Source organism: Artemia franciscana, chromosome 12 (genome assembly GCF_032884065.1).
Source record: "Artemia franciscana chromosome 12, ASM3288406v1, whole genome shotgun sequence".
Taxonomy (NCBI): Eukaryota; Metazoa; Arthropoda; class Branchiopoda; order Anostraca; family Artemiidae; genus Artemia; species Artemia franciscana.
In genome coordinates this window covers 24,837,060-24,862,741 of record NC_088874.1, presented here as the reverse complement: position 1 = coordinate 24,862,741, position 25,682 = coordinate 24,837,060, and the positions used below count along the sequence as shown (strand labels likewise).

Below are 25,682 nucleotides of genomic sequence, written 5' to 3'. Positions count from 1 at the left end.
ACAAAAGGCACGTGCATACGATCAAGAACTTCGAAATGAGCCACTAAAAATTTCTGCATAATGTTGCAGTACCCTGCTACTTTAGCTAGTCGATATACGATTCATGTCGGAACCTGCTAGTTTAATAGTCGGAACCCTTATTAAGGGTTTTCCGAGGTGGATTATATAAAAGAGGGGATTTTCACCTACATTTTAGAGTTTTCAACAAAACTCTAAAATGTAGAAGTTTTGTAAAATGTAAAATCTAAAACCCTTTGATGCTCCCCAGCATTGCCATTCCATGTATAGCATCCAAAAGTACCAGTTTTGGTGCTGTGATGTGCTTTGTGACGGTGTTATCAAGACGAATTTATAATAATGCGCAGATATAAAAACTGGCTGTCAAATGAGAATATAAATTGCTCTTTGAGATGTTCCATAGCCCTACTAGCAGCGATGAAAAAAAAAGAAAACAAATCGGATACATCAGTACTTCCTGTGAAAAAACCAATTTTCCTTAGTGTTCAATATTGGGAACTTTAATTCTCCTGTATAGGGTTTCCAACCATGGTGGATCCAATGGCGCTTTCTTTATTTTGATCCGACGCCATTTCCGTGGGGAGGTCAGGGTCTTAGCCCTTTTTCGAGATTTGCATTAATCAGTTTTCTCTACAAGCTTTTACTACAAAGATTGATCGAAATAATAGATGCCATTCCTGAATCCACTTCAAATGGCAATTTTTTCTCGGAACACTTTTTTTCAAGAACGTTTCTGAATCTTCCGTTACTGCTAGTCGCTATTCGCTCTTTACTAGGGTGGAACTATCGCTTCAACTATGATTTTATAAATTGTGTTCCTTGCCAGAAGTCAATAGAAAGATTTTCAGCGAATGAGGCTGATCGATTTTTGAGGTCCCAAAATTCTATAAATTACTGTCAATAAGTCTAACGTCGCACCCAAAACATGAGCAGAGATCGTTAAGAAGTTTTTGAACCTGACCACAGACACAAAAACCTTTCACCGCATTACTCGAGGAGTTACGAACTTGAAAATGACTTTACCATGACTGTCTGCAGTTACTTTGTTAACAATATATGCATCATAAAAGGCAACTTTCTTTCGTTCACTTCTATTATGTGAAGGAAGATTGGATCTCCAAATATGTTTGAATCACAATGTTTATTAAGCGGAAGATCAGCCTATTTAATGTCTAACTACGAAGCTTCTTCCCTATATGTCTATGCACTGCGTATGTATTACCACAATTACTCTGTCTCGGCCGTTTACTTTTTAATAAAGATAATAGGAAAAAGAGGTAATACGAAAAAGGAAATGCGAAGAGAAAAAACCATAAAAAATTAAAAGCTAAAGAAAGCATGACACAAAAAAAAGAAATATTTTTCTAAAACGGTACCAGCCTTTTATTATTTTTGTCAGAAATGTGGATAGGATGAGAGCGATCTCTCTGAAATGTAATTTTTTTCCAGTATACTCCTCATACATACTCGGCTGTAGAAAATTACTGTCATCAAATCATATTTAAACCTTAGGTACGCCACTTAAATTAGACCTCCATTGCCACACAGTCGAGAAATTAAAAGCATCACCAATAACATACGCTGCCACTCCATTTGCCACATGATCTCTATTTCCACACTGCCATTCAGAACTTGAGAAAGGTGCGATGCCTGAATCACTTTTGAGGCCCTGGAAAATCGTCAAAAATCTTTTTTGGAGGGAGAAGAGGTTTGAATACTTAAAGCATAATTTTGGGCCAGTAGAAGGAAGTGGGGGGGGGGGGGGTACTGATTGGTGAAACTTGTCAGCAGGCATAAAATGAGTTGCAAAAGTAATAAAAAACGTAAGAAAATAAATAAAAAGGGCAAAGAAGATCTAACTTGAATTATTGAACTAACCATATGCCTAAATAAAAATTCCTCGGGAAAGTTGTCTTGGGTTTTAATTATTTAATTAAGTATGGAAACACAGTTTAAGATATATGAGAAGTTCTTTTAAAAAAAAACCATAATTTATCAATATTTCGAGAAAGAAAGATCAAAAGTAAATTTATTGTTAAATTTTAAGTGTGCTTCGATTTTCTAGATACCTTCATTACTCTTTAGCTTCGAAGAAGGCGTTCCCCCAGGCACATCCCAGTAACATTTTTGGGCCATTAATCCTCAATTTTGGGAAATAATTCTAGGAGCATGGACAGGTAGGAGGCATTCTATTTTTTTTTTACCCTAAGATACGGTAAGCTTCAGCTTCTGAATCGCTTCCACAGAAAATGAAAACCATTCACTCTTGGGTCCTTTGCGATTGTAACATTCTAAGGATTTAAGTCGATACAAACGCATTATTATTAGCATTGAACTTATAATAATAATAATAATAATAATTTATTTATAACCCACAAAGTACATTAAACTGTGGAGTAAACACACAAAAAAAGAAAAAAACATAACAACATAAATAACATAGCAGCATAACAACATACAACATAAATAAATTACCTCCATTCAAAAAATGGCCAAAGAGGGTCAAAAACACCGATCATTTGCCGAGTTTTAAGACATATATCTTTAGATAAATGTTTCAGTCGCGAGGGCGCATCAACGATGTCAAATTTAGAGACGACTGTATGATTCCGATACCACCGAGGCAGACGCAGCAAATACTTGCAATACTTAAAATATCCTGAGCGTATTTTCTTTGTATCCTTCTTGCGAAGGAGGAAAGCAAAACCAGAAAGATAAAAAACAGCAGGGGCACAAAAACTAGAATAAAGACGGCATAGTCCATTTCGGTTATACCGACCACGATTTGGTGAAATTTTCGCGTATCCAACCCGCTTACTTTTCAGCACGCTGGACGTAATAGCGGAGCAAGTAGACGAAAGTGACGTGGAAAAAGAGAGACCCAACCATTTAATACTTGCTGAACATGGTATAGTTGAAGAACCCAAGCAAAGAGGTGATGCTGGTGGAGGACTCCCAAAACACAAAAACTCACATTTGGAGGCATTAACTGAAAGGCCTACTGTGGATAGTGCGGCTGAAAGCCGGTAGAAGTTGGTAATTAGACTATTTTTTGTCCGGCTAAGAAGCAGAACATCATCAGCATATGCAACGTGACTAATGCCTAAATTATCATTGTAAAAAATTGATGGTTGAAGACGTTGGAGACACGAAGCTAAAACACATTTAAAAATGGTCGGGGATAACACGGCACCTTGCCTAACGCCTTTTTTAACAGGAATATACTCCCCTACCGTACCATTCCACTTCACCCTAACTGAAGAATTAGCATACCAATACTTAAGCACGGAAACAATAGAAAGGTTAACACCCGAGGCTGCTAGAGAAAACAAAGCATTTGAATGAATTACATTATCAAAAGCACTAGATATGTCAACAGTCAAACAATACAGGGGACTTTTTTGAGCAACAGCTTGTTTCATTAGCCGACCCACAATATGGTGAGCTTGAAAACAGCCCATACCTTTTCTAAAACCAAGCTGGAAGGGTGTAAAATTGCACTTGGAGTTAATGGCCGGTAGCAGTACATATTCAAATAGCTTACTAACAAAACAAGACACAGTGATAGGACGATAATTAGAAAAAGGCACTGGGGTCCTTACCCCTCTTGACTATGGGAGATATACAACCGGACAAAAAACTATCTGGCACAACGGACTGTGCCAAACACATCTGAAACAATAATTGCAAATGCTTCAGCAGTTCAGGACAATCATAAGCAAAAAACTTGAAGCAAAGACCATCACTATCGAGAGACTCAGACTTATTCACTTGCATAAGAGCTCGGAGTATAACACCAGATTCCATCGACAACACTTGAGATTGGTTGATACGAATTGGGAGGATTGAGTTGACAAGCTTTGTAAAATGATTTTGGAGATTAATTTCAAACGAAAGCAAAATATTTTTATAATGAGAAACGAAGTCACATAGCCGAAGAGACGAATTAATTGGAGGTGAACACTTAACACTGTTTATAACACGATCCCAGGATTTCTTGTCACAAGGACCATCCCAGGCATTCAGTCTCGCTCTACGCAGGGAATATTTGTACTCTCGTTTGGTTTTCTGTTTTATTTGATGTACTGAATCAGAAGAAGGACGATTACAGGCTATCCACATACGGAGCCAGAACTTAGCTTTTTGTTTAGCTATCTTCACTTTAGGATCAACTTTCCAAAAGGGATTGCGAGTACCCGTTCGCACGCACTCGGAGGGTACAGCTGTTTTAGCGGCAGACTTTAGACAGAACACTATTTGCTGATAATACGAGTTGATATCTATCCGAGTTGAAGTTGTAGATACAGATGTTTGAAATAAGTGGAAAGGCACTTTAATAGATGATAATAACTGGGACAATGTCAATACATAAAGTGGAACATTGGTATTTTCCCAATTTAACTTTGAGAACCACTTGGGAGAGTTACGTTGCACAGAAGTCGCCATGGAGCAAGATAGTTGGCACGTGATTAGTAAATGATCGTCGTCGATTTTAGAGTCTTCCACATGAACTATTGATGAAAGTAGAGTTGAATCTGACACAATTACATGATCAAGGTTGGAAGTAAGACCACCACGATTGTGAATATAAGTAAATAGAAGATCTTTATCAGCAAGATGGAATCCTCCAGGTAGTGAATCGAGAAAGATTTCAGATCGGTCGGAATTAGATAATAAGTCAGTGTTCATGTCGCCGGCGAGAACCCATTTGGTATTTTGTTTTGAAAGGTCGCTAAGTAGTGTTCGTAGGCGATTAAATGCTTGTGAAAAACTAGACAATGACTGCACAGTCTTTTTATTACAGGGGAAATAAATGTTTATAAATGCGGTATCACCACATTTTATCGCTAAGATGTTTGCGTCGCTTTGCAATAATATCGGCTGAGTCTTGTGTCTGAAATAGATGGCCAGACCTCCTGATGGTCTTCCATGGGTTTTTTGGGCGGCTCTCAAGAAGGTATAATGGGTCCGAGAACGCTTTAGGCTATCAACATTCACTTTAGAGAGAAGGTGCTCCTGTAGAAACACAATATCATTTTCGAGTAGCTCACTTATCAGTAGATCCTTGTCTTTTGTACCATTAATATTAAGGGAAACAAAGCTAAACGGAGTTTGAGCATTCATTTATTAGCGTTGTTGAGAGCCGATCGGAGAACTTTGCATTTCAGGCTAAAACTTACGTGTTCCATAGTGCAATTTGCACATTTTGGTGAGGCTTGGCAAGGGTTTTCCTTGGAATTCACATGGGGGCCAGAACATCTGGAACACTTGGGATGTGCTGGTGAGCTGGGACAAGCTCCAATCAGGTGATCAGTACTTTGACAGCGAAAGCATCGACGCGGAATGGATTGAAAGGGCTTAGCGCGAAAAATTTCATACCCAATACGGATTCCCGACTCCAGAACCACGTTCAGAGCGGTTTTGTCGACGAACTCGAGGCGAAAAGTACGAGAGTCGCCGATTTGACTAGCACTAATAAGTCCTTCCACTGAGGCCTCCAAATCAGCTCTTGAATAATTATGGGGTATATCCCGGACCACAGCTAAAGGCTTTTTATCAATCACTCTGGCTCCAACGTTAGGGATGGAGCTAGTAACAGCTTCAGCAAGCGAGTCGGCTGAGCGCTTATCGCGTACCATCACAACCCAGCTTTTGCTATGTGGCTTAGATTTTAGACTTATGATTCCGTCATGACCATCCAACGTTTCGAGCTTCTTCATGCGAAGGATAGGGTCGCTGAGCTCTGGGGGTGGGTTTCTTACAACGACAGCGTAGGACGGTTTTTTCGTATTTTGAGTAGGGGCTACAAGCTTAGACTGTCCCTCTGTAACCTTGGACGCAATATCACGCAGCTGTTCAAGGCAAGAATTCACCTTGGCACTGAGGGTACTGAAGGCATCGACAGGGATCATTGGCACTTTACAAGCGAAGAAATAATGTCCGAAGCACCGTTTAATGCAGCATTGGCTGCTACGCGCTTCGATGGGACTTCATTCGGAAAAAGCTTTAAAAAAAGCAATTTACGGGTCTCACCAAGAGAAGAAGACTCGAAGAAATCGGCCAAGTACTCTTTTATCGTATCGGGCGAAACTCCTTTAGCAAGATTTTTCTGTACAAAGCACAGGATTGTAGAAAAGTTCATCTTCGCACCAATTACCAATTCCCATTTTCTCTAGATTGAAGGTTCACTTGCGAGAGAAGTAAGGGAAGCGTTGGAGGCTGCCTACCTTGTCCCCGCAATTTAAGAGACAAGCCCGGCGGGTACCACGGCTCTTGCAAACAGCTCTCCCCCACCCTTCTGCTTACTTTTCTCCTCTCACCTTTATCGTAACGCAATCGTCTATAATATCGGAAATTATAATTATTTTCGCAACTGCTTAATCCTGACCTATATCATATATAGGTCATGAAAATATCGATAAGAGAAATCACTGTTCCCAAGGGAATTTTCACTCAAGTCTGAAAATAATCCGCTTATTTATAATTCTTTGGACACTGAATTAATTATTATGAAAATATTGGCTATATGTCAGGTAGAGACGATAATCCTTTACCAAATATTAGTGATAGGTTTAATCCAAAAATAGGTCCTCACACCTTGAACTCTGAATCAATACTGAACGCCAGGTGTCAAATCAATCTTCTATCTCCTTATGAAGTCTTAGAAAATATGTAGCAAGTGTTTGTATTCTGAGGAATTGAAGTAAGCGAAATGACAACCAGCTACTTTCGGACTCCCAACGAACAATGCTTGAGACGGGCACCCCAGTCTTAGAAAAAAAAAATTGAAATTTCTCGGCATACAATTCAGAGCTTCGCTTAGTTTGGAGAATATTGTATTGGCTGTTTTAATTGTGCTATCTATGGATAGAAAGCTTGCCTGCTGGAGTGCTATATTGAAGGTGTAAGTTTGTAAGTAGAATAAGTGCCTATAGAGAAATACTTCTCCATTTGTTATTTACTAGTCAGCCCCAGGATTTAGATTCTGATTCTCTACCATGGAAGCGAACGCATAGAGTAAACCATCTCCAACCATGCAACACCGCTCAGTTGTTAACCACACTACCCAAGGGGATATAAGACGGCCTAAGATAAACAGTGTGTCAGCGTCGCATTATACAATTAGCTTGTATAAAGCTTTAGTCACCTTTTCTACCTAAAAAATAAAAAAGCTAGGTTCATAAGGCAAGATTTTCGACAATTCAATTTTATTTCCATAAATTTTTCAATTAAAACATCACAACTTTTATTTACAATATTTCAAGTTGAACAAACTATTGTAGAAACACAGTTTTGAGTAACCAAAAAATAATGCTTTGTAATTAAATAAACTGCAATTAAATGAGCCATAAATATTTTTTACTTTTCAGCTTGTATCAAAAATAACTTATCTCTTCTAAACTTACTCGTCACTAAGCAATTTTTAATAGTCGTACAGGATGGCCTAGAAAGTTTCGTAGGTTATTCAGAACTAATACCTTGTTGACATCAATCTATTTATGAACAATTTAACAAATTTAGAACTACATCTTTGGAGTTTTATTCCGAAAATTCCTTTGCAAAAAAACGTTAGAACAAAGGTTTTCAATAGAAATAATCTCTAGACCTAATCTGGCCACTTCTTATTCAAACTATGAAATAATTTTTTATTGTTTGTCTCTTCTGATTTTTTTTTACATCCCCCACCCCTCCCCGGTAAACCCAAAAAATCCCATATACGTGCCTGCGACCATAAGCCCTAAATTCTGTTCATAGCCATCATCACAGGCTGAATAGTACCACCAGTTTATTTTATGTTTCTCCACCGAAGGGGAGGGGGGCAAGCAATAGCAGGAGTTTAAAACACCTAGAATGGAATATTTCTCATTTTCCTCTTTTGATAGGTTTTTCTGATGTACTTTCATTCCCATTGTTTAAATGTTTTCTTGTTTCTCTGGGAGCCCACCATCTCTCTCCCTGACGGCACCCTTGCATTGTCTACATAGCTTTTATTATTAGCTCAAGTCGCAAAGATCTCCTACCAATGACAAAAGTTATCTCTTCTATTTATTTGTAGTATCTATGTCAAGGGAATTAAATTTGATTGCAATTCTATGCAAATTAATTGAAAAAATAATACTTACTCAGTGTTGCTTTGATTCAATGTATTTTAGTTAAAACAAACTGTTATTAATAAAAATTACTTGGAGAAAAAATTCATTACGAACAAGATTTAGAAATGTCTAACAACAGCATAACAAAACATATTCAATAAAATATGCCCCCCCCCCCAAAGAAAAAAAAGTCCGACGCATAAAAAGTAACAGAAATGCATATAAACAAATTTTTGATGTTTTTTGTATAAACCCCAGAAAAAATCCCCCCCCCCAAAGAAAAATCTTGGATAAGTCCTTGACCCCTTACAACAAGTTTTAGATTACAAGTACGCGGGAAAGGAGAGAGGAACTTTGGTCTCATCCCCCTAAAATTACAAAATTTTAACAGATTTTACCGTAATTTCAAAAAAAAAAAACACATAGCTACCCTTTTTTCGAATCCCCCCCCCCAAGAACTAAATCCCCCCATACACATTTTCTTATAAGACGGACGATTTCCAATTTTCGACCAGTACATATTAAGTTACGATTATTTAATTAGTATTTAATTATTAGAAACTATTGTTTCAAATTAGTTGAATCCAGATCTATTGAAAAGAGAAGTTCACCACAAAATATCTTTATAGATCTTGTTTCTGCTATAAGGATTCTATCCTTTCTATACACAACCTTATTTCTCTACCCTTTCCTACTGTCCTCCCTTGCATTAACTTGGTTGTAAAACTGGGTTATATCTCAATTCTCAAAAATAGACAAAGAATTGCAGCCCTTATTTAAAAAAAGGACAAACTTTTTGGTCCACTCTGTATTAAAAATTGCCTATTAAAAACTACTGTTTTTTTAAATTCAATATAAAATATAAATATTTAAACATAAGAAAAGCTTTAGAAGCCTAGTTGCCTTAATAACACGCTCTAAAAAATGGATAGAAAAAAGGAAATTATAGTTTTAAAGCTAATAGCATATTTGAATTTTCCACTCAACACCTTACTGTGATGTTTTTCAACATCTTATCAATCAGCCCATAAAATATTACTACAGAAAATTTACAAAAATACATTCTTGTTTGTGCAGTAGGCCACCCTTCCTTCCCTACCTCCGATACCGAAAATTTTTAAATTTCATTAGATAACATCAAAACTAATTTTATGCAGTTACTCCCTCCCCTCCCCCTTCCACTAAAAGAAAAAAAATGAGAACGTCTCTATGCATGTGTGAATGGAATGGAATAAGAAAAAGCACCACTAAATAAAAAATTGTGTTTTTTCTAAAGCTAGACATTTAAATACTTAACTTGTCACTTAGAGAGAAAAAAAAACTATCAACTACAGCAGCTGTAACAATGAATTCCAGGTATTACACACAGTCATCTACTGAATGGAATTTATCTCAATCACTAAGCACTTAAAACAAAGGTAATTGTCGTTATAAATTGCAGAGAGGATTATTTTGTACACTTTTCACAGCCTTTTCACAAAAGATTTTGGTCAATTCTACTTTTTCATATTTCAAAAAAAAGAAATGTGGAGAGATCATGATTCTTTTTCTTCTTCTGAGATGACCATCACTTCTTTGGACAGGCACTTCTTACGACCTAAAAAGAAAAAAGTTTTTTTGAGCTGTGTTTTTTTTCTGTTTGAAGCATTCCCGTAAAGACAAAGCTTTCTAAGATGACATAATGAAGCCTAAAATAATAATAGTAGCAAGTTCTAAATTAATCTTAGAATCGCCGGTTACACCTGAATTGCCTTGCTTTCAGAGTCAAAAGAAAAACATCGACATTTTTTTATTTATTATTTTTAAGGCTTGGTACAAGATGATTTTATCTGCACATAGGAGAGATGACGGGAAGGGGGTTAAATATAAATCCAAAATATCCTAGGAAACCATGGGAAAAATTGAGAGCAAGAATTCGATTTGAATGATTTGACCCTCCCCCTCCCCTTTAGAAGAATCTTGTTAGTTCCATTTACTTTAGATTTTATAGATCCAATTGTACACAGAAGAAAATATAGGCTTAAACGTTCATAGACAAAGATTTAGGGGATAAGATTTAGAGGATTCTCCCAATTACGGAAAAGGTTCTGATACTGCAAAGCGCTTTTTATTTTTGGCCCGGGCCAAAGATCTTACTGTTTAGCTGTATAAGTTCAGAGCGCACTCCAAGAAGAAATGTAAGGAAATCACCGTTACAAGTTATGGGGTCGCATAGGAAATTCCAGCAAATATCGTGTTTCAAAAAAAGATAAATGTAAAAGACGTGCTGTAAATTCGTTGATCTCGAGGATCTATGCAATAGGATAGAAACTATAGATGGCGAATTGAGTTCAAAATCAGTTTCTTTTTTGCTGGAATGCATTAGCTTTGGATAGCAGTTAGGCCCATTTAACGTGTTTCCTAGGAGATTTTGTTAGGGAAAAAAGCAAGCAGTAATAACAAGCAGGAGCTTGAACAAGACTGAACTCTTATTATCGCAAGACACAGGTTTTAAGGTTTTTATTTCAGTAGGTGACATATTTGTAAATGTCAACTGATATTGTTGTGCACTCTTGCACCCAGGTGAGCATTTCTTCCAACTCGTACAAGTTGTTATTTTTTAATGAGTGTTTAATGTTGATTTTTCAAGCGTTTCTCTATTATTTGTTAGTTTCTTTTATCCGTGAAAAATTATCCCGAATGAAAATTCAAAATATTTGGTATGAAATTGTGTTGCAGTTTTCGTTCTTTTACCAACAGTTATTTACCGGTTTTTCGTTTTTTCTTCTTGAGCTAAAATAAGAGAACAGAGATGGCTTTAATACGAATTAGAAAATAATAGCACCCCAAATAGCAAAGCGTCTCCCAGTTGAATTGAAATAGTAATAATAAAAAAAAAACCATAATAGAATTTGAGAAGGAAAAAAAATGGTTATAAGACGAAGCAAGACACAAACTACAACTGCTACTAAGAGACTCTCAACTCACAATCAAAGGAAAAAATGGTATATAAAAAATTAAAAATGAATAGAGGGTTTAAATAGGGCATTTTAAACAGCACTTCTTTTCTTTTATGTCTCAAGTTTCCAGTTTTATCAGTTAAAAAATAGTTTTGAGCAAGGTGAAATACTGAAAACAGATTGGAGCATACAAAAAGTTGTATTCAGTCTAAATGGGCAGCATAATTTGAAGGAAAAAAAGCACACCTTGCCTTTTGAATTACAAGTCATGATGCCTGCAGCCTGGCACGTACGCAGGAGGGGGGCCTTAGGCCCCCCCCCCCAAATTTTGTGAAATGTTTAATTTCACCGTGGTTTCTCGGGATTTCTGGCAAAAGTAGGACATTTATTAAGAATCTAGATACATGTGTGAAGCCTTTTTTGGGGGATCTTACAGCATGCAATTATCCGATCAAGTCACTGCCCAATTATTAACCCATTTTCTGTCTAACTTTTTGCCCTCTTTTAAGTAATCAGCAATTGTACTGTTATTTTTTTTTGTAAAGAGAGTTTGCTTTTCACAGCAAAATAGAATTATCCTTGATATTAGGGCGTTTATCCCCCTTTTCAGGATAAAGTACAGCTTTTAATGGATCAATTTTGGAAACTATCATTTTTCATTAAAATCTACGTTTTTGCAATAGAAGAACTACCGCCCACAGCACCCATATAGCAATGTTAACCCTAAAATTTCCCTTTCAGTGGGATATAATAGATTAATCACTGGTTCTAAATAGTTATGAACATAACCTGAGCCTAAAACCTACTTTTGAGGCTTCAGTCTTCTTCCCCCATCTGCTACAATACTACAGATTAAAGTTAATCTGTATTTTCCGATATACGTGCTTTTTGCATTACTAAACAAAAAAAGTGCTACTTTATATCTGCTGTTTCGAAGGTTTTGGCCCCCCCCCCGAAAAAAATTCCTGTGTATGTACCTGCCTGCAGCTATGCCTGTAGAGTATATTGTCTCATCTTGTATATAATTTCAACCAAAATAATATGTTTGTACCTTTTTTCTTTTTTGTTCTTTAAAAATTATAATTATCAATAATATAATAAATAATGATGATTATTAAATCTCAAACTCCATCAACTTTCTGTAACTTCTTCAGTTGCCTCCACTTTCTCTAGATTGTTTATAACGGTTCAAAAACCATATTTTTTATGAGAAGGGCAGATCCAGTGGTGGTTTTAGGGGATAACATACCCTTAGTAGAAGTTCAAAAGTTGCGATAATTACTGAAATTCAGGGGCAAAACAACAATAGACCTATTGGAATCAAAGTTTCATTGGTGCCTTATATATATATATATATATATATATATATATAGATATATATATATATATATATATATATATATATATATATATATATATATATATATATATATATATATATATATATATATATATATATATATATATATATATATATATATATATATATATTCTTATTTCTTATGTTTAATCGACTTTCTATATCATCTTTATACCCCTGGACTTTCTCCAAATCTAACAAAACTCTCACTCTTTCAATTTAATTAAGGGAGCTGTTCTTCTCAAGAAGATAATCAGATACAATCTTCTCTTTTGTTCCTGAATTGACGTCAATGGAAGCACAAACCTTTGAATTTTTCGGCATAGATACGAAACCAGTTTTTTTTCAAGTATAGTGCACGGGCACTACGGGTAGCTTTGTAAGCACCTTAATTACAATCATTAGCGACGCTACATTTCAAAATTGACTTTTTTTTTCCTTTATAACGAAAGCAGAAAATCCCCGCTACGACTCTGAATTCGTGAAAAGGAGCAACATGCTAGACCACTGCGTGTATGCTGGAATAGGTAAAGGTAGGCTGCAGCGATTTTAAAGACGCCAAGTCATTGAAGGTTCACCCACTTTCTGAAATCGCGCACACCGGGTGAGACATACCAATGATAGCGGAAGTATGCCACGTGTGTAGCAAAGTTTACAAGGCGGAATATGAAAGGACAAGACGAGGCGGAGAATGGGCGACCCTTTGCAACTCACATAACATTTATTTCACGGGACAATACGAAACTGCAAAATAAGACTTGTGCTTTTCAGTTGTTAGTCATGAATAGATATATTGATACTCTTACGCCTGAAGGTCATATTTGACATTTTCATGCTTCTTAAATAATAGCTAAAAACTATTTGCTAAACTATTCTCAAAGGAGAGATTAGCAGAGTAATTTGATTTACAAGTGATTGCTCGCTTAAGCTGCATGTAGACAATACTGAACGCAAAGATTACTTCTAAATCCAGAGTTCAACGAGTACGCAGAGGTTGGGCTTCATGGATCGCCAGCTCATACGACCTACGTCAGGTCTATCCTCGAGTACTGCTGTCCCAGAACTCAAAACACTGCTTGCATGTAAGCTGGACGAGAAGATGTTCAAATAAGTGCTACTAAAATAATACTCAGCTCAACTAAGTGCCCTTAAGCTCTTGAATTTGCCCTCTTTATTCGCTCGAAGACATGATTTAAAAATGAAATTCAGGAAAGCACTATTAGCAACGAGAAGCACCGATATATTCTTCTACCATCCGTACAGACCAGCAGAATTACTAAGTATCCAAACAAACTAGAACCCGTTAAGAGCTCTACGAACAGATTTGTAAACTCCTTCGTGCTACACTTCAAAAGTGTATTTAATAACTGACTTGTTCCTGTTTTTTCTTTTAAATTGTAACAGTAGTATGATTTACTGTTCATATTCCCCCTGATCTACGTTTTCCTGTTGTTCCTCCCAATCAACAAAAAATCATCTAACTGTTTTTGACAATTACTCCAGGAGCGTGAAAATATGATCCAGGACCTAGGAGAATAAAATAAATTGTTGTCAAACAAAATAAAAGTCTAACAGCGATGTGGACTTGGCACCCCTTTTTCTAGTACCAGGGCCTCTAACAAACCTCCTTCAGCCTCCCATAGACCAGCCCCTTTGAAAACCCTTTTGTACCCAGAAAAAAGTATATTCGGGGGCAGTCACAGGAGACAAGAGTCGTGCATACCAGTGAAAGATGAAGTGCAAGCCTTAAAACTAGCGTTTTGGATAGCCTCAAGGTGAACATTATCACGCATTATTTACACCTGGCTTCCCAAGGCAACTCTGATTATTTTATTAATTCACTAATACTTTGAAGATGGAAGTTACGAAATGCAATAAAAATGCCATTTGTAAGAAAAAGAACATATTTATTACAACTGAAGCTGAAAGAAAGCTAAAATAATGACAACAAAAGCACATAAATTCTCGAAAGATATTCAAAAAACAAAAGACATTTACTGGCACATAAAACTCTCTTTTTAAAGTTAAAGAAACAAAACAGAAGAAATTGAGGTGTCTTGTTATACGCTATTGCCGTAATGGTTATTGACAGCGGCTATTCACAGACTTAATGGGACATTTCGTCAAACTGCAATATGCCCCAATTTGATAAAACTCAAACTCATGCTGAAATAATTGGTCTTCGTATTCCAGCAGCTTCGTTGATTTGGATCATAACCAGGATTTCCGCTTTTTTTTTATACACAACACAATACAGTTTTTTGCCATGTCTTGAAGAATTAAAAATTTACCATCTCTGTTAAAATAACTGATCATCATCAACTAAACAACCAGAGAGTTATTCTTGATTTTTATTCGTTTTCCCTTTAAAATTCACCCAGGCATGTCCAGAGACGAGGGGTGACCTAAATTCCCTCGCACGTCTTAGAATTGGTGTCTTCAACTTAAAGCCATTGGAAGTGCCATATACAGCATCAATACACGGGGGAGGGGGAAGGGGGTGTCTGATGGCCCCCTAGCTGGATTGTAAAAAATAAGTTATTTGAGGTTATAATTTAGCAAACAAAATTTGAAAAAAAAATACCATTTTCTTTATTAACTATCTAACAACGCATTAGTCCCTCCCACGTCCCAAGTGAAATTCTAACGTGCTATCTAGATCATTAAATTGTGCCACTGATTTTTGAACCTTAATTTTCGAAAATGAACTGTTATTACTAAATACTTTTGGAAAAATATCTAGAATAAACGAAAAAAAAAACAAAAAAAAAAAAAACATGAGCAAAGCCAAATTAGGGAAAAAGGAAACATGAAAAATGGGTTATGGGTTCCAGAAGAGCTTTTGTAAAAGTTCCTGCACTGTAAGAAGCTCTTTTAAGAATTTCTTTTTAATACAAAGAAGTTAGAAATTTAAGAATCTACGAATCATCCTCCTCCGTCCAAGGTTTTGACTGGACGACACAGGACTGAAACCGTATAATACACAAGAGAAGCAAGTATTATCCCGTTTGAACACTGAAAAAAATATAAAATAAAAATAGGTAAAATATTATTGGAGTAGCTTACATCTATCAAATTGTCTAAGCCAAAGAGGTATCCTTCTTCATGATTGCCTGGTTTCCATGGATTCCTATGAGTTACGCCAACACCATCCGGCAGTTTTCTAGTCTTTCCAAAATCAATAATCCACGCACCAACCTTGCACTCATCATGAATCATCAATATACTGCTTCCAACCACCTTTAATTGTAAAAAACAGAATTATTCAATTGATAATGCAAACACTTTAATCATTGAAAGATGAGTGACATGCACCATTGAAATGCGGTCTTAAGCCCAAGTATATGGATCCTTTTGTTCTAAAAGTGAAAGTGTATGAACGGGTGAGATGAAAGTGTTTAGCTACAGTTATTTTGCAAAAAGGAAAAGCACATATTCTAACGATCCATCTCTTTCATCAAATCAACGGTCGGCAATACTTGCCATTCGAACAATTGCGAACTCTAGCCATAATATTTTAACATGGCAGCTACATTGACAATCTATTCAGAGTCATCGTGCCAGAGCTGAGGTTATACGACTGATTCGTTGTCACCTCGTTCATCACGAAGGTTACAGCCAGTAATATTATGAAAGAGTAATTATTAAAGAGTAAGTAATTATTATGACTCAACATTCAGATACCGGAACAGTGCTCCAGCAGATGGCAAAAACTTTAAGCAAATTTAAAGGTGGCAAGACCACCTTTAAATTTGTTCTTGGGGTTCTCAATCTTTCACGAGAATAATTATATCAATGCTATCAGAATATAGTATAACCTGCTTTGATCCCAATCTAGTTAGCGAAAATTTTAGTCGGATATTGAAATCGACAAAAACTGCCTGAATTGAGTAAACAATAAACTAAAATGAGCAAAAAAAACACAGAGCTGTCACAACGATCACACACAGCTGTCACAATGGTCACACACAGCTAGCGACGCGCACACAAACATACGCGTATGTACAACCATCTGTACACCTACAATAAAGTACATCTCCTCTGGAACTATGAAATTATTCTACAAGGTTCCCGACAATCAAATTAACTCGCTTTTATTCGTGTATTGTAATTTGTGCCTATTATATCACGACAGCTACAAATGCTTACCAGATCAAAGTCTATAGAGCCAAATACAGTGAAAAATATAAATAACAATCGTGACATAGAATAAATTGATTCTTCTAGCAAATATCCTTTGCAAAGCTCAATAACCTTAACTCTACATAAATTAAACACAAAATCGGTGGGAAAAAAAAAAACTTAACACGTAATAAATTTAGTACAATTATTTAGTTTCAAAACACAGGCGATATAGCACGCGGAAGTTTTTTTGTACATGTCCCATTATATCCAATTGTAAATACCATAAAAAAAGATCGATTTGTGGTTAAGTCAATTGATTTTTAATTCTATTGTTTCGTTTACCGAAAGGGAACGAACTGCCGAGGATAAAATAAGGTAACTGCGTAATTTTAAAGGTGAGAAATTCTAAGTTTTTAGCAGAAAGCCATTTTTTTCTCCACAGTTTAAGCGCTTGGTCATGATTCTTGAGAGATTCCCACTGCACCATACTTCTGTGGGCTCCACCATAACCCATTTTTGAAAACAAGATTTTTCAGACTCTCCCCATATGCGTTTGCGAATGACGATAAAATCATGGCTGCCAATTTTAACCATGATTCTTCATTGTTATACAGCTCTTTTTTTTCTTCGACAAGAATTGTTCTTAGAAAAATCAATACTATTATCTTTGGGCTAATTCCGATACCAATTTGACCAGGTTCGCCAAAGAGTGGAGAAAATTAAAAAGGGAACTTATTGCCCCAGATTTTTGGAGCTTGCAAACGTTTTTGAGCACGGAGAACATTCTTATAAAAGGACTAGGTCAAACTGACTCCTGTAAACCTTAATTATTGGCATACGGTGAAATATTTTAGTCATCTTCGGTATTCCCTTTTTCCAGGGAATATCTCTGTAACTGTACAAATTCAAAAGTCAATAAACTGACTTTATGCCCAAACATATGCTAGATTGACATATCATTTGAAGTACCGAAGAAAAAAAAAAGATCTTTTTTTGTCCCTGGACCTATCTTACGTGTATTTATACCTGACAACCGCAATTTTCTAAGTCTTTTCTTTTGGTCGGTTCAACTTAAGAACTTTTTAGGGCAGTACCACACTTTTGTCAGTATTGCCACGTTGAACAATCAGAATTAATAAAAAAATTAATAATTGTTTGATAACGCTTTTCGTCCATAAGAATTTAAACTTTAACCATCCGTAGAATCCCAAATATAATTAAATCTTCAAAGGAAAGCTTAAGATGTTTGGTGCCATATTTTTTGGCCTTTTTTGCTGATTCTTACAAACGTTTCCTTTTTCCAAACTTATCACCTGTTAATACCCAAAACTGCATCCCAAAATTTTCTGCATTGAAAAATGTAATTCCCGATTTTTCCTAATTATTAGAGATATACATCGCTGTTGATGTCTAAGTTTCAACTTAAACAATTCAAACTTTCAGATTTTGCTTCTACTGTCCATCGTACCTTATATCAGCTCTACATAAAACGTTCAGCTTGTTGACACTGTAATCAAACTACCTTGCCCTTCATAAACTACACTAGCTCAAGAAATCATCATATATGTATTAATACCATTTTAGAAATTAGAAATTTTTTAACCATAACTAGTACAGCATATAATTTTGCAATAAAATGCTCTTGACGTCATATCTAGAACTTAAAAAACAAATTCCATTTGACTTTCATTAAAAAAAAGTAATTTATTCAATGCATGACTGGTGGTGCGATAGATACACATTTTACAAAGTGCTTTTATATTGGTCACCAAATGCGCAACTGGTTTCCTACGGGATTTATTCAATGACAATAGCGCAATAACAATTGACCGGAAATAATTTTGAGATAATTAACTACACATTTATATGCATAAAATATTTTTGTTTCGTTTCAAGAGGCACGCACATAGCAATGGTACTCTGTACCAGCTAACATGATAATATAGCTACATAATGTACCGTAACTTAAATACCTCGTGACTCTTGAAGAAACTAGAGTTTTCAAACTGCCTTCTTATATCCAAGATTCTCTCTAACATTTTCCTCCGGATTTTAGGGTTTCCATTGAAAAAGCGATCAAATGTTTGCGTAAGCTCATTCTTTGTACGCACCTTCTTTAAATCACTCACAGGCTGCCCTCGCAACTGAAACAAAAATGAAAAACTTTATAATGTGTACGCTCAGAAGAAAATTATTAGACATTTTATATTGCATATACAATCAACTTTAAAAAACATACAAGATTCTTAACGAGACGTCTTTCAGCAGTAGAATTCAGCCTATTGCCAATAATTAAGGTTGCTAGCGCAGGTAGACAAAGTGCATAGTGTCATCTATTCACGGAAATGTTGCAGGAGGAAGGATTTTTTTTTAATGAAGATGCAAGTAGAAACGTATTTGTCAGAATTTTAGGTGATGGTGGATGTTTACTTTGGGGGGGGGGGGCAGTTACTCTTTATTGCCCCCCAAAATGTCACCCTAGAAAATACGCAAGGGCTTTTCCCTCCTACCCCAAGAAATACTTACTACCTACTTTTCAACATTTTTTATTTTCCTCTAATTTCTGGTACTTTCTTTATAATTTACCGTTGGCGCTTCAGTTACTTAAAAAGCGGTTTAACACAATAAAAGTGTTGGCGGTGAAAATTGTGCCACTAAAGTGGATATTAGAGGCTATATATGTAATTCTTTTTCCTATTGCATTTATTCGACTTTTGACTGCGTTTGATTAAATATTGTGGTCCGAGATGCAATTATTTACTCTACGTAATTTGAGTAGTCATTTAAATTTTTTGAACTTCAGTATCCAATGTCTTAAAATAACTAACTGTTTTCGGAAGTAAATAAAACATCATCTATTTAATTTAGTTTATGAAAATGTGTACCAACCAACATAGTTGTAACAAAAAAGCCCAACGGTAAGCCAAATGTCATAATTGAGAGTTTATAAAGACAAATTGAGAAAAGTATGGTGATGGCATATATAGACTTCGTTTTAAGTTAGTAACTGCATGTAAAAAGTTGAGCGCGTAGTTACAACCTAGTCATTGATAATGGACTTGTTGCTAGATTTTACTTTCTGGTAGAAAATCATTTCACAGAAAACTCCAAGCTTCATTCAAATTAGAAAATTAATTATTTATAATCCACATACAAATGGAAATAACAACTAATGCTTTGCTATCAAACTAACATTTTAGAAAATGATTTACAAATAAATGTTCAGATTTACTCTGCTGATGCTGATGATATATCTTTAGATGACGATCGCTGTATATGTGGTCAAAATATCCAGACTTTTGCATCTGTTTTCACTTTCTAATAAATGGACTTAAACCCATTTGAACTTTTATTTTTCTTCATAGAAAGGCTGTGTGGTCTTGGAAATTACCTAATTTAAGGTATTACGTCGAGAAAATGGCTTACTATAACCCTTTTTAAACAAGTTACATTGGAAATCAGCTGTTTTAGAAACTAAATCAAAGATTGATAAAGGAGGGGAGGGAGGGAAGGATGCAAAGTAAAGAAAAAGAAAGAAATAGATAGAAGGAGAGAGAAAAACCAGGTGACAGATAAAATCCAAGGCCATATTCAAGTTTCTACAAAATGAAATATCATTCAAACAATCGATTTGAGCTTCTCAACTTGCCTTCAACGGTGAAAATATGACCCTTATGTCCCATTAGGCATGAAACTGACTCTACATACAGACGTCATTATTCTAATCCTAGTCGAGTAGAATTACCTCAAATTTCATCTTAGAAGAAACGGAACACCCCGAGTCCAATTTCCAAATGTTTGGGTTAGCAATGATTCATTTTTACTGCAGCTGCGAGACACATTTCAAACTCGTCAAATGCAACGTGTCCCAAGAAATAGTTTGCAGAACGAAAAAAAGAATGTGCGTTGATTGTCAGTTGATTAGAGATTTATATACGTATTGGGCGAGGCAAAAGCTGCACACCACAGAGGTTATTTAATCTATCTGGTTTTACTTGTTTTTTTACACGTACTTATATGTGCTCATATACAATTTTTATTATATGAAATGGCATGGAAAAGGAGGGCAATTCTGACAGCTCATTTTACAATTAAAAATGTATAAGATAAAAATTCATCTAGGATGTTTTGATAAAACTACCCAAATGGGGAATGATTACCTCGCCTTTTATTGAAATGAAAGAGTGAACATGCCCGAGCTAAAGAAATAAACCTTTTTGTCAACGGATAGGGGCTCAGTTGAAGTTACAAAAAAAGCGTCGACGAACGACTGGTACCAAATGACTTTCAAATTATACGAGTTAGTAGCCATTAATTTTTACAAACTTTTATTTAGAACATTTTAAAGATTTTAGACTTAAAAAGAATGATAAAGAAACAAAAAAATACTGCAGTAAAAACATTAGGTGCCCTTACTTTGCAATTCTAATATAGCGCAAGGCAAGGCATGGAGAACACACTGAAGTGACATATCGAGCAATTTCTAAAAAGGCACTTCCGTATTGGCCAGTACACACTCAAGAAGTTTGCTGAATGTAAGATCTAAGAAAACCGGTTTCATAGCCACAAAGACAAATAACGGGTGATAATTTTAGGTTACTTTAGCAACACCCCGTCCCCTAATGTGCAAATATATAGCCCAAATTATAATACTACAGAAACTAAAGTATTATATTTTCATTATATTTGGGCATATCTCAATAGAATTAACCTAACTTCACTTCTCGAGTGTGTACTGGCTAATATGCAAATAACTTTAGAAGTTTTTATAATGTCGGAAATGAAAAGAGACACAAAATTAATTCAACGACACGACAGATAAACCGATTCTAATACTTTCCACCATATGATATATTGCTTTAAGTTTCATATCCTCATTCAAAAATGAAAATGCTAGACACCAGTAGGCTTAAAGTCTAGCATAAAAAGAATCCCAGTACGAGAATTAGGTAGGCCCTACTTGCGCAGGAATTTCTTTTTGGGGGAGAGGGTCCGATTACGAAAAATTGACACACAGAACAAAAAATGTCCAAAAATTCAAGAAAATTTAGCCCCTCCCCATACACACATTTTATATCTTCCGAAAAAGGCTGTTTTTAGTTGTACCAATTTAGGAAACACAGGCGATGTCGAAGCTTTAGTAAAGTGCATAAAAAAAATGGCTAAAGCGTCAAAAATGGAAGTAGTTTTCGTATTTCAAACAGATACTAGCCCAACCCCTCCATATATGAGTAGTTGACGCATTGCTTAAGTAATACTGGCAAAAATAGTACACTTACTTTCATTGCTTCGACTCGGAAACCGAATTCACAAGTAGAACTCAACTCCTCACGAAACGTCATATACCTCAGCTTGGTGACTGCTAGCTCTTTTTCTTCCTCAGGCGTTGGTGCTGATGGGTCTAAGGCTTTCATCTAAAATAAATAATTTTCTATAAAAGAGGTTAAAATCATATTGAGTATCATTATCACTCATCAGTATATAAAGAAGTATACAAATTAAAACTGAAAACTAAGGGGGGGGCTAGTTTATCCCAAAGAAACTACAGAGAAAATTGCATAACACAAATTTTTGGGTCATCAGATTCCCCTTCAAAACCCTCAGTATATTCTAAGGATCGCTGACTTTCAGAAATAACGTATTTCTAATCATGTATGTCTCAATCAGGTGGAGCGTGCCAAGCATGGTGAAGGTGTGCCAATCATGGTGGAAAGGAGTTAAGGGACTGAACCAAGCCCGGTGAAACTGCGCAGCACACGTGACACTCCGAGATATGCACCAGGTGACTGAAAGTGATTGACCCCTTGGAATATTCAATGCTAAAATCCCACACCTCTGTGTAGTTATTCTAACAAAAATACTAAAATGAATGAACTATCTTTTCTTAAAGAGGGTGCACGTTAAGATTAATTTAAGTAAAATTTAAGGTCTTGAAGATAAAAATTAGAATCTGGCTAGCATGTCACCTACCGGCTGTCGAATAGGAAGTACCTTAAGACCAGTAGTTTTTTTTTTAAATTTACTTATCAGAAGACTAAAATCTTTGTAATAGCCGGACCTATCAATCTGAAGCCTTGTTTAGGCTAAGTAGACTAAGTAGATCCTCTTTTTCGGAATCTGAAAGTTTTGCTGTTGCCTGGAAGTGTTACAAAAATTAAGTGATTAATTAATTAAGTACTTAATTAAATTTATCTCAAATTAGTTAAGTAATGCCAACGCATAAATAAGCGAGACCTTTGCAAAGGCTTTTAAAATATTAAAAAAAAAAAGTTTTTGACACATATTACTGCTTGTTATCCAAGCGACACATAAAGAAGAAATTTTGAAAACGTATTTTTGAGCAATATAAAAATTTGTTCATATTTTCATCTAAAACATATTGGGCAGTAACAGAAAAATCGAGACTAATAAATTAAAGAGAGCAAAGCTTCTCAGTGAAAACCCGAGATAGAAAAAAGAAAAAACAGAAAGAGAAAGAAATTGAACATAAGTTTCGTTTTTAAGATAAAATAGGTTTCAACACAAATTGAGCTTTAGAATGTACAGCAATTACAAAAAGAACTAAAGGGCTATCAACATCAGACGCTTTATTTTAAAAGACTGTTGCTGTCAGGTTTTGCTACGGTGGCTGCATCCGCATAAAATTCCATATAGGCCTATTTTACCAACTATACTTATTTTCACACAGATACCTTGGTATTAGTTTGAAAAACGGCAGGAAAAGACATGCTTTAAGGTAACTTTACAAATTGTCGAGAGAGAGTGAGAGAAAGAGAGAGAGCGAAAAATGAATAGACCTTATTAGACAGCTATTATCGAACAGTAATTAGCTTCTTAAAAAGATTACTGACCAGTAACATTGGTGCAATAGCTAATAAAGAAACCCAGTCAGGGTCGGATTTAGAGCAAAATCTTGGGGGAGGAGCAATATGAAAAGGGTGCCAATGAGAAAAATCTGGGGGAGGATGTAACAAAGGTGTCAATAATTGACAAAATTATTCTAAAAATATGAAAAAAAAAGAAAAAAAGAGGAAAAAAAGGCACCAAAAAAAATCTTGCCCCCCCCCTCCTCTTAATCCGCCAGTGAACCTAGTTACGAAAACAGGTTTTATAGTAAGAGTTTCAACTGTTAAGGCCAAAATATTCTAAAGAGTTAAATTAACGGTTTAAATATCTTATAGCATAATTGAATAAATAGTCCTTAACAAGTTCTTAAACAATCCTTGAAAAAACAAATATAACCTCAGCAGATAAATAAACCAATTATTAAATTTATCAACGATTTGATGGATAGGATTCAACGGGCGAGGCAAATACTATCCAGAACGCTAGACAAAAATAAATATTCGAAATTCATTTATCTTCTAAATAATATATTTTTAAAGATGAGCTGTGACACAATAAATGCTATTTTGGTAAAGCTTTGACTATGTGAACTATGATACAGCCATTTCATAAAAATGGCCGAAAAACAGATTAAAATACGTATAGCCGGAATCAAGACTAAATGCAAGAAATCTAATAAAATTATATGCATTACTATCATTTAATTGATTATAACTAAATACAGGAAATTCAAAAAAGGATAGCTCAATTTCCGACTGACTCCACCTCGCGGACAATTCCCCCGGGAAGATTCCTCCCACCTGTAAAATTGAGCAGCAAAAGGGAAAGAACGACAAATAGAAAAAAAAAACTGAATAAAAAAGGAGGTTCTGAAATATTCTACTTATATTCCAAAATACGAGTAAAAGACACAATGCAGAATATCCCTTCTTTTCTTTATTCTTTTCAAATTCCATTCTTTTATTTGTCATATTTTTCCTTGGGCTGCTTAATTTTACATTTGGGAGGAATTTTCCAGAGGGTAATTTTCCGCGAAGGTAAACTTTGCAGGGGGGTAATTGTCCACGGAGTGGAATTTTGCAGGGGTAAATGTCTGATGGGAGGGGGAATTGTTCGCGGGGGTTGATCAGTCTAGAACCCTCAATTCATTTCTATGTCCCACTACCAATTGCTTTTACAAAGAAGTCGCCGTCTGAAGGGGGGGGGGGGCTGGATCAGCCTAGAACCCTCAACTCATATGTATGCCCACTACTAATTACTTCTACAAAGAAGTCGTTCCTCACGACACCTTGTCATCAAATGAGGCTCTCTTTAAAAACGTCTCGTCTGAAACTTAATAACTGCGAGCAAGAATCGGACAACTTTGTCAAATCACCTGCACTCAAGTAGAAAAAGTTGTCCTCCCTATTCTCCACTTTTAGTTTTCTATTATATCTGTCTAGCCTATGATTGTATTGCCATGTCAAATATGCAGGAGCTACAGACCAATCTTAAATCATAAACATAGTAAATTATAGGCTATTCAACCGAAGGGCTATTGACTAAAAAACACGATAATATAAGTGGCTTGCAACACCAAAGCAAATATTTTTTTTAAATTACTTATCAGTCAGGTAAAATATCTCGCATTCTTGGAAAAGAATAGGAATTTAAGCTTTAAAAGTAATATATAAGATATATAAAAGAAAACTGTCCCAACACAACGCAATACAGTCAACTAGCTTGATAGCCGACTAAACACGAAATTAAATATTACAAGTCAAAGTAAAGTAACAAAAAATAGTAATAAAATAACCATAATTAAATTGTCTAATACGTCAACTGCCGCAAGAAATCAACTTGTACGTAAACACGTAGAACTGGAAAAATAAAATGCATAAAATAAACAAATAAAAATATAAAGTTTCTAAATCAACCTAGTTTCCATTTGTTCAAGAGCTTAGTGTGCATCATGCTACTAAGAATTATGAAAATAATCCAGAAAACGGAAAAAAACAGTTTTCTTTGCCCAATGAGCAAAGGTATAGAAATGAAGGAAAGTTAAAACAGTTGGCATCTTTCTAAAAGCCGATTGCAAAGGAAATATGGAAAGGTAAACAAGGACGCGCGTTGTCTTGCACCGTACTATACATGCCTGCACAGGGACGTACGTAGAGCTCCACGAAGCTCCTCCCCCGAAATCCTAAATTTTCCCGAGTTTACGGGTACTTGTCATTCAAATTATCATATTTTTTACATTTCTCCACTCCTCTAAAAAAAACATTCGTGTGTACCTATCTAGCCCGCAAGTAGATACAGAAG

The 25,682-nt window shown here is 35.6% G+C and overlaps 1 protein-coding gene across 5 annotated transcripts in view; it reads right to left on the bottom strand.

Annotated features, from left to right (window-relative positions):
- Window positions 1–7,209: 7,209 nt before the first annotated feature.
- Window positions 7,210–25,682, bottom strand: part of LOC136033901 (inositol-trisphosphate 3-kinase homolog) — a 49,039-nt gene continuing 30,566 nt past the window's right edge. For all 5 annotated transcript variants that reach the window (XM_065714903.1, XM_065714901.1, XM_065714902.1 and 2 more), the window contains exons 5-8: window positions 21,815–21,949; window positions 18,509–18,679; window positions 15,477–15,650; window positions 7,210–9,708 (exon numbers count right to left, since the gene is read on the bottom strand). In XM_065714903.1, the coding sequence (XP_065570975.1) occupies window positions 9,679–9,708; window positions 15,477–15,650; window positions 18,509–18,679; window positions 21,815–21,949 (510 nt within the window). In that variant the 3' untranslated portion in view covers window positions 7,210–9,678. The remainder of the gene's footprint in view (window positions 9,709–15,476; window positions 15,651–18,508; window positions 18,680–21,814; window positions 21,950–25,682) is intronic.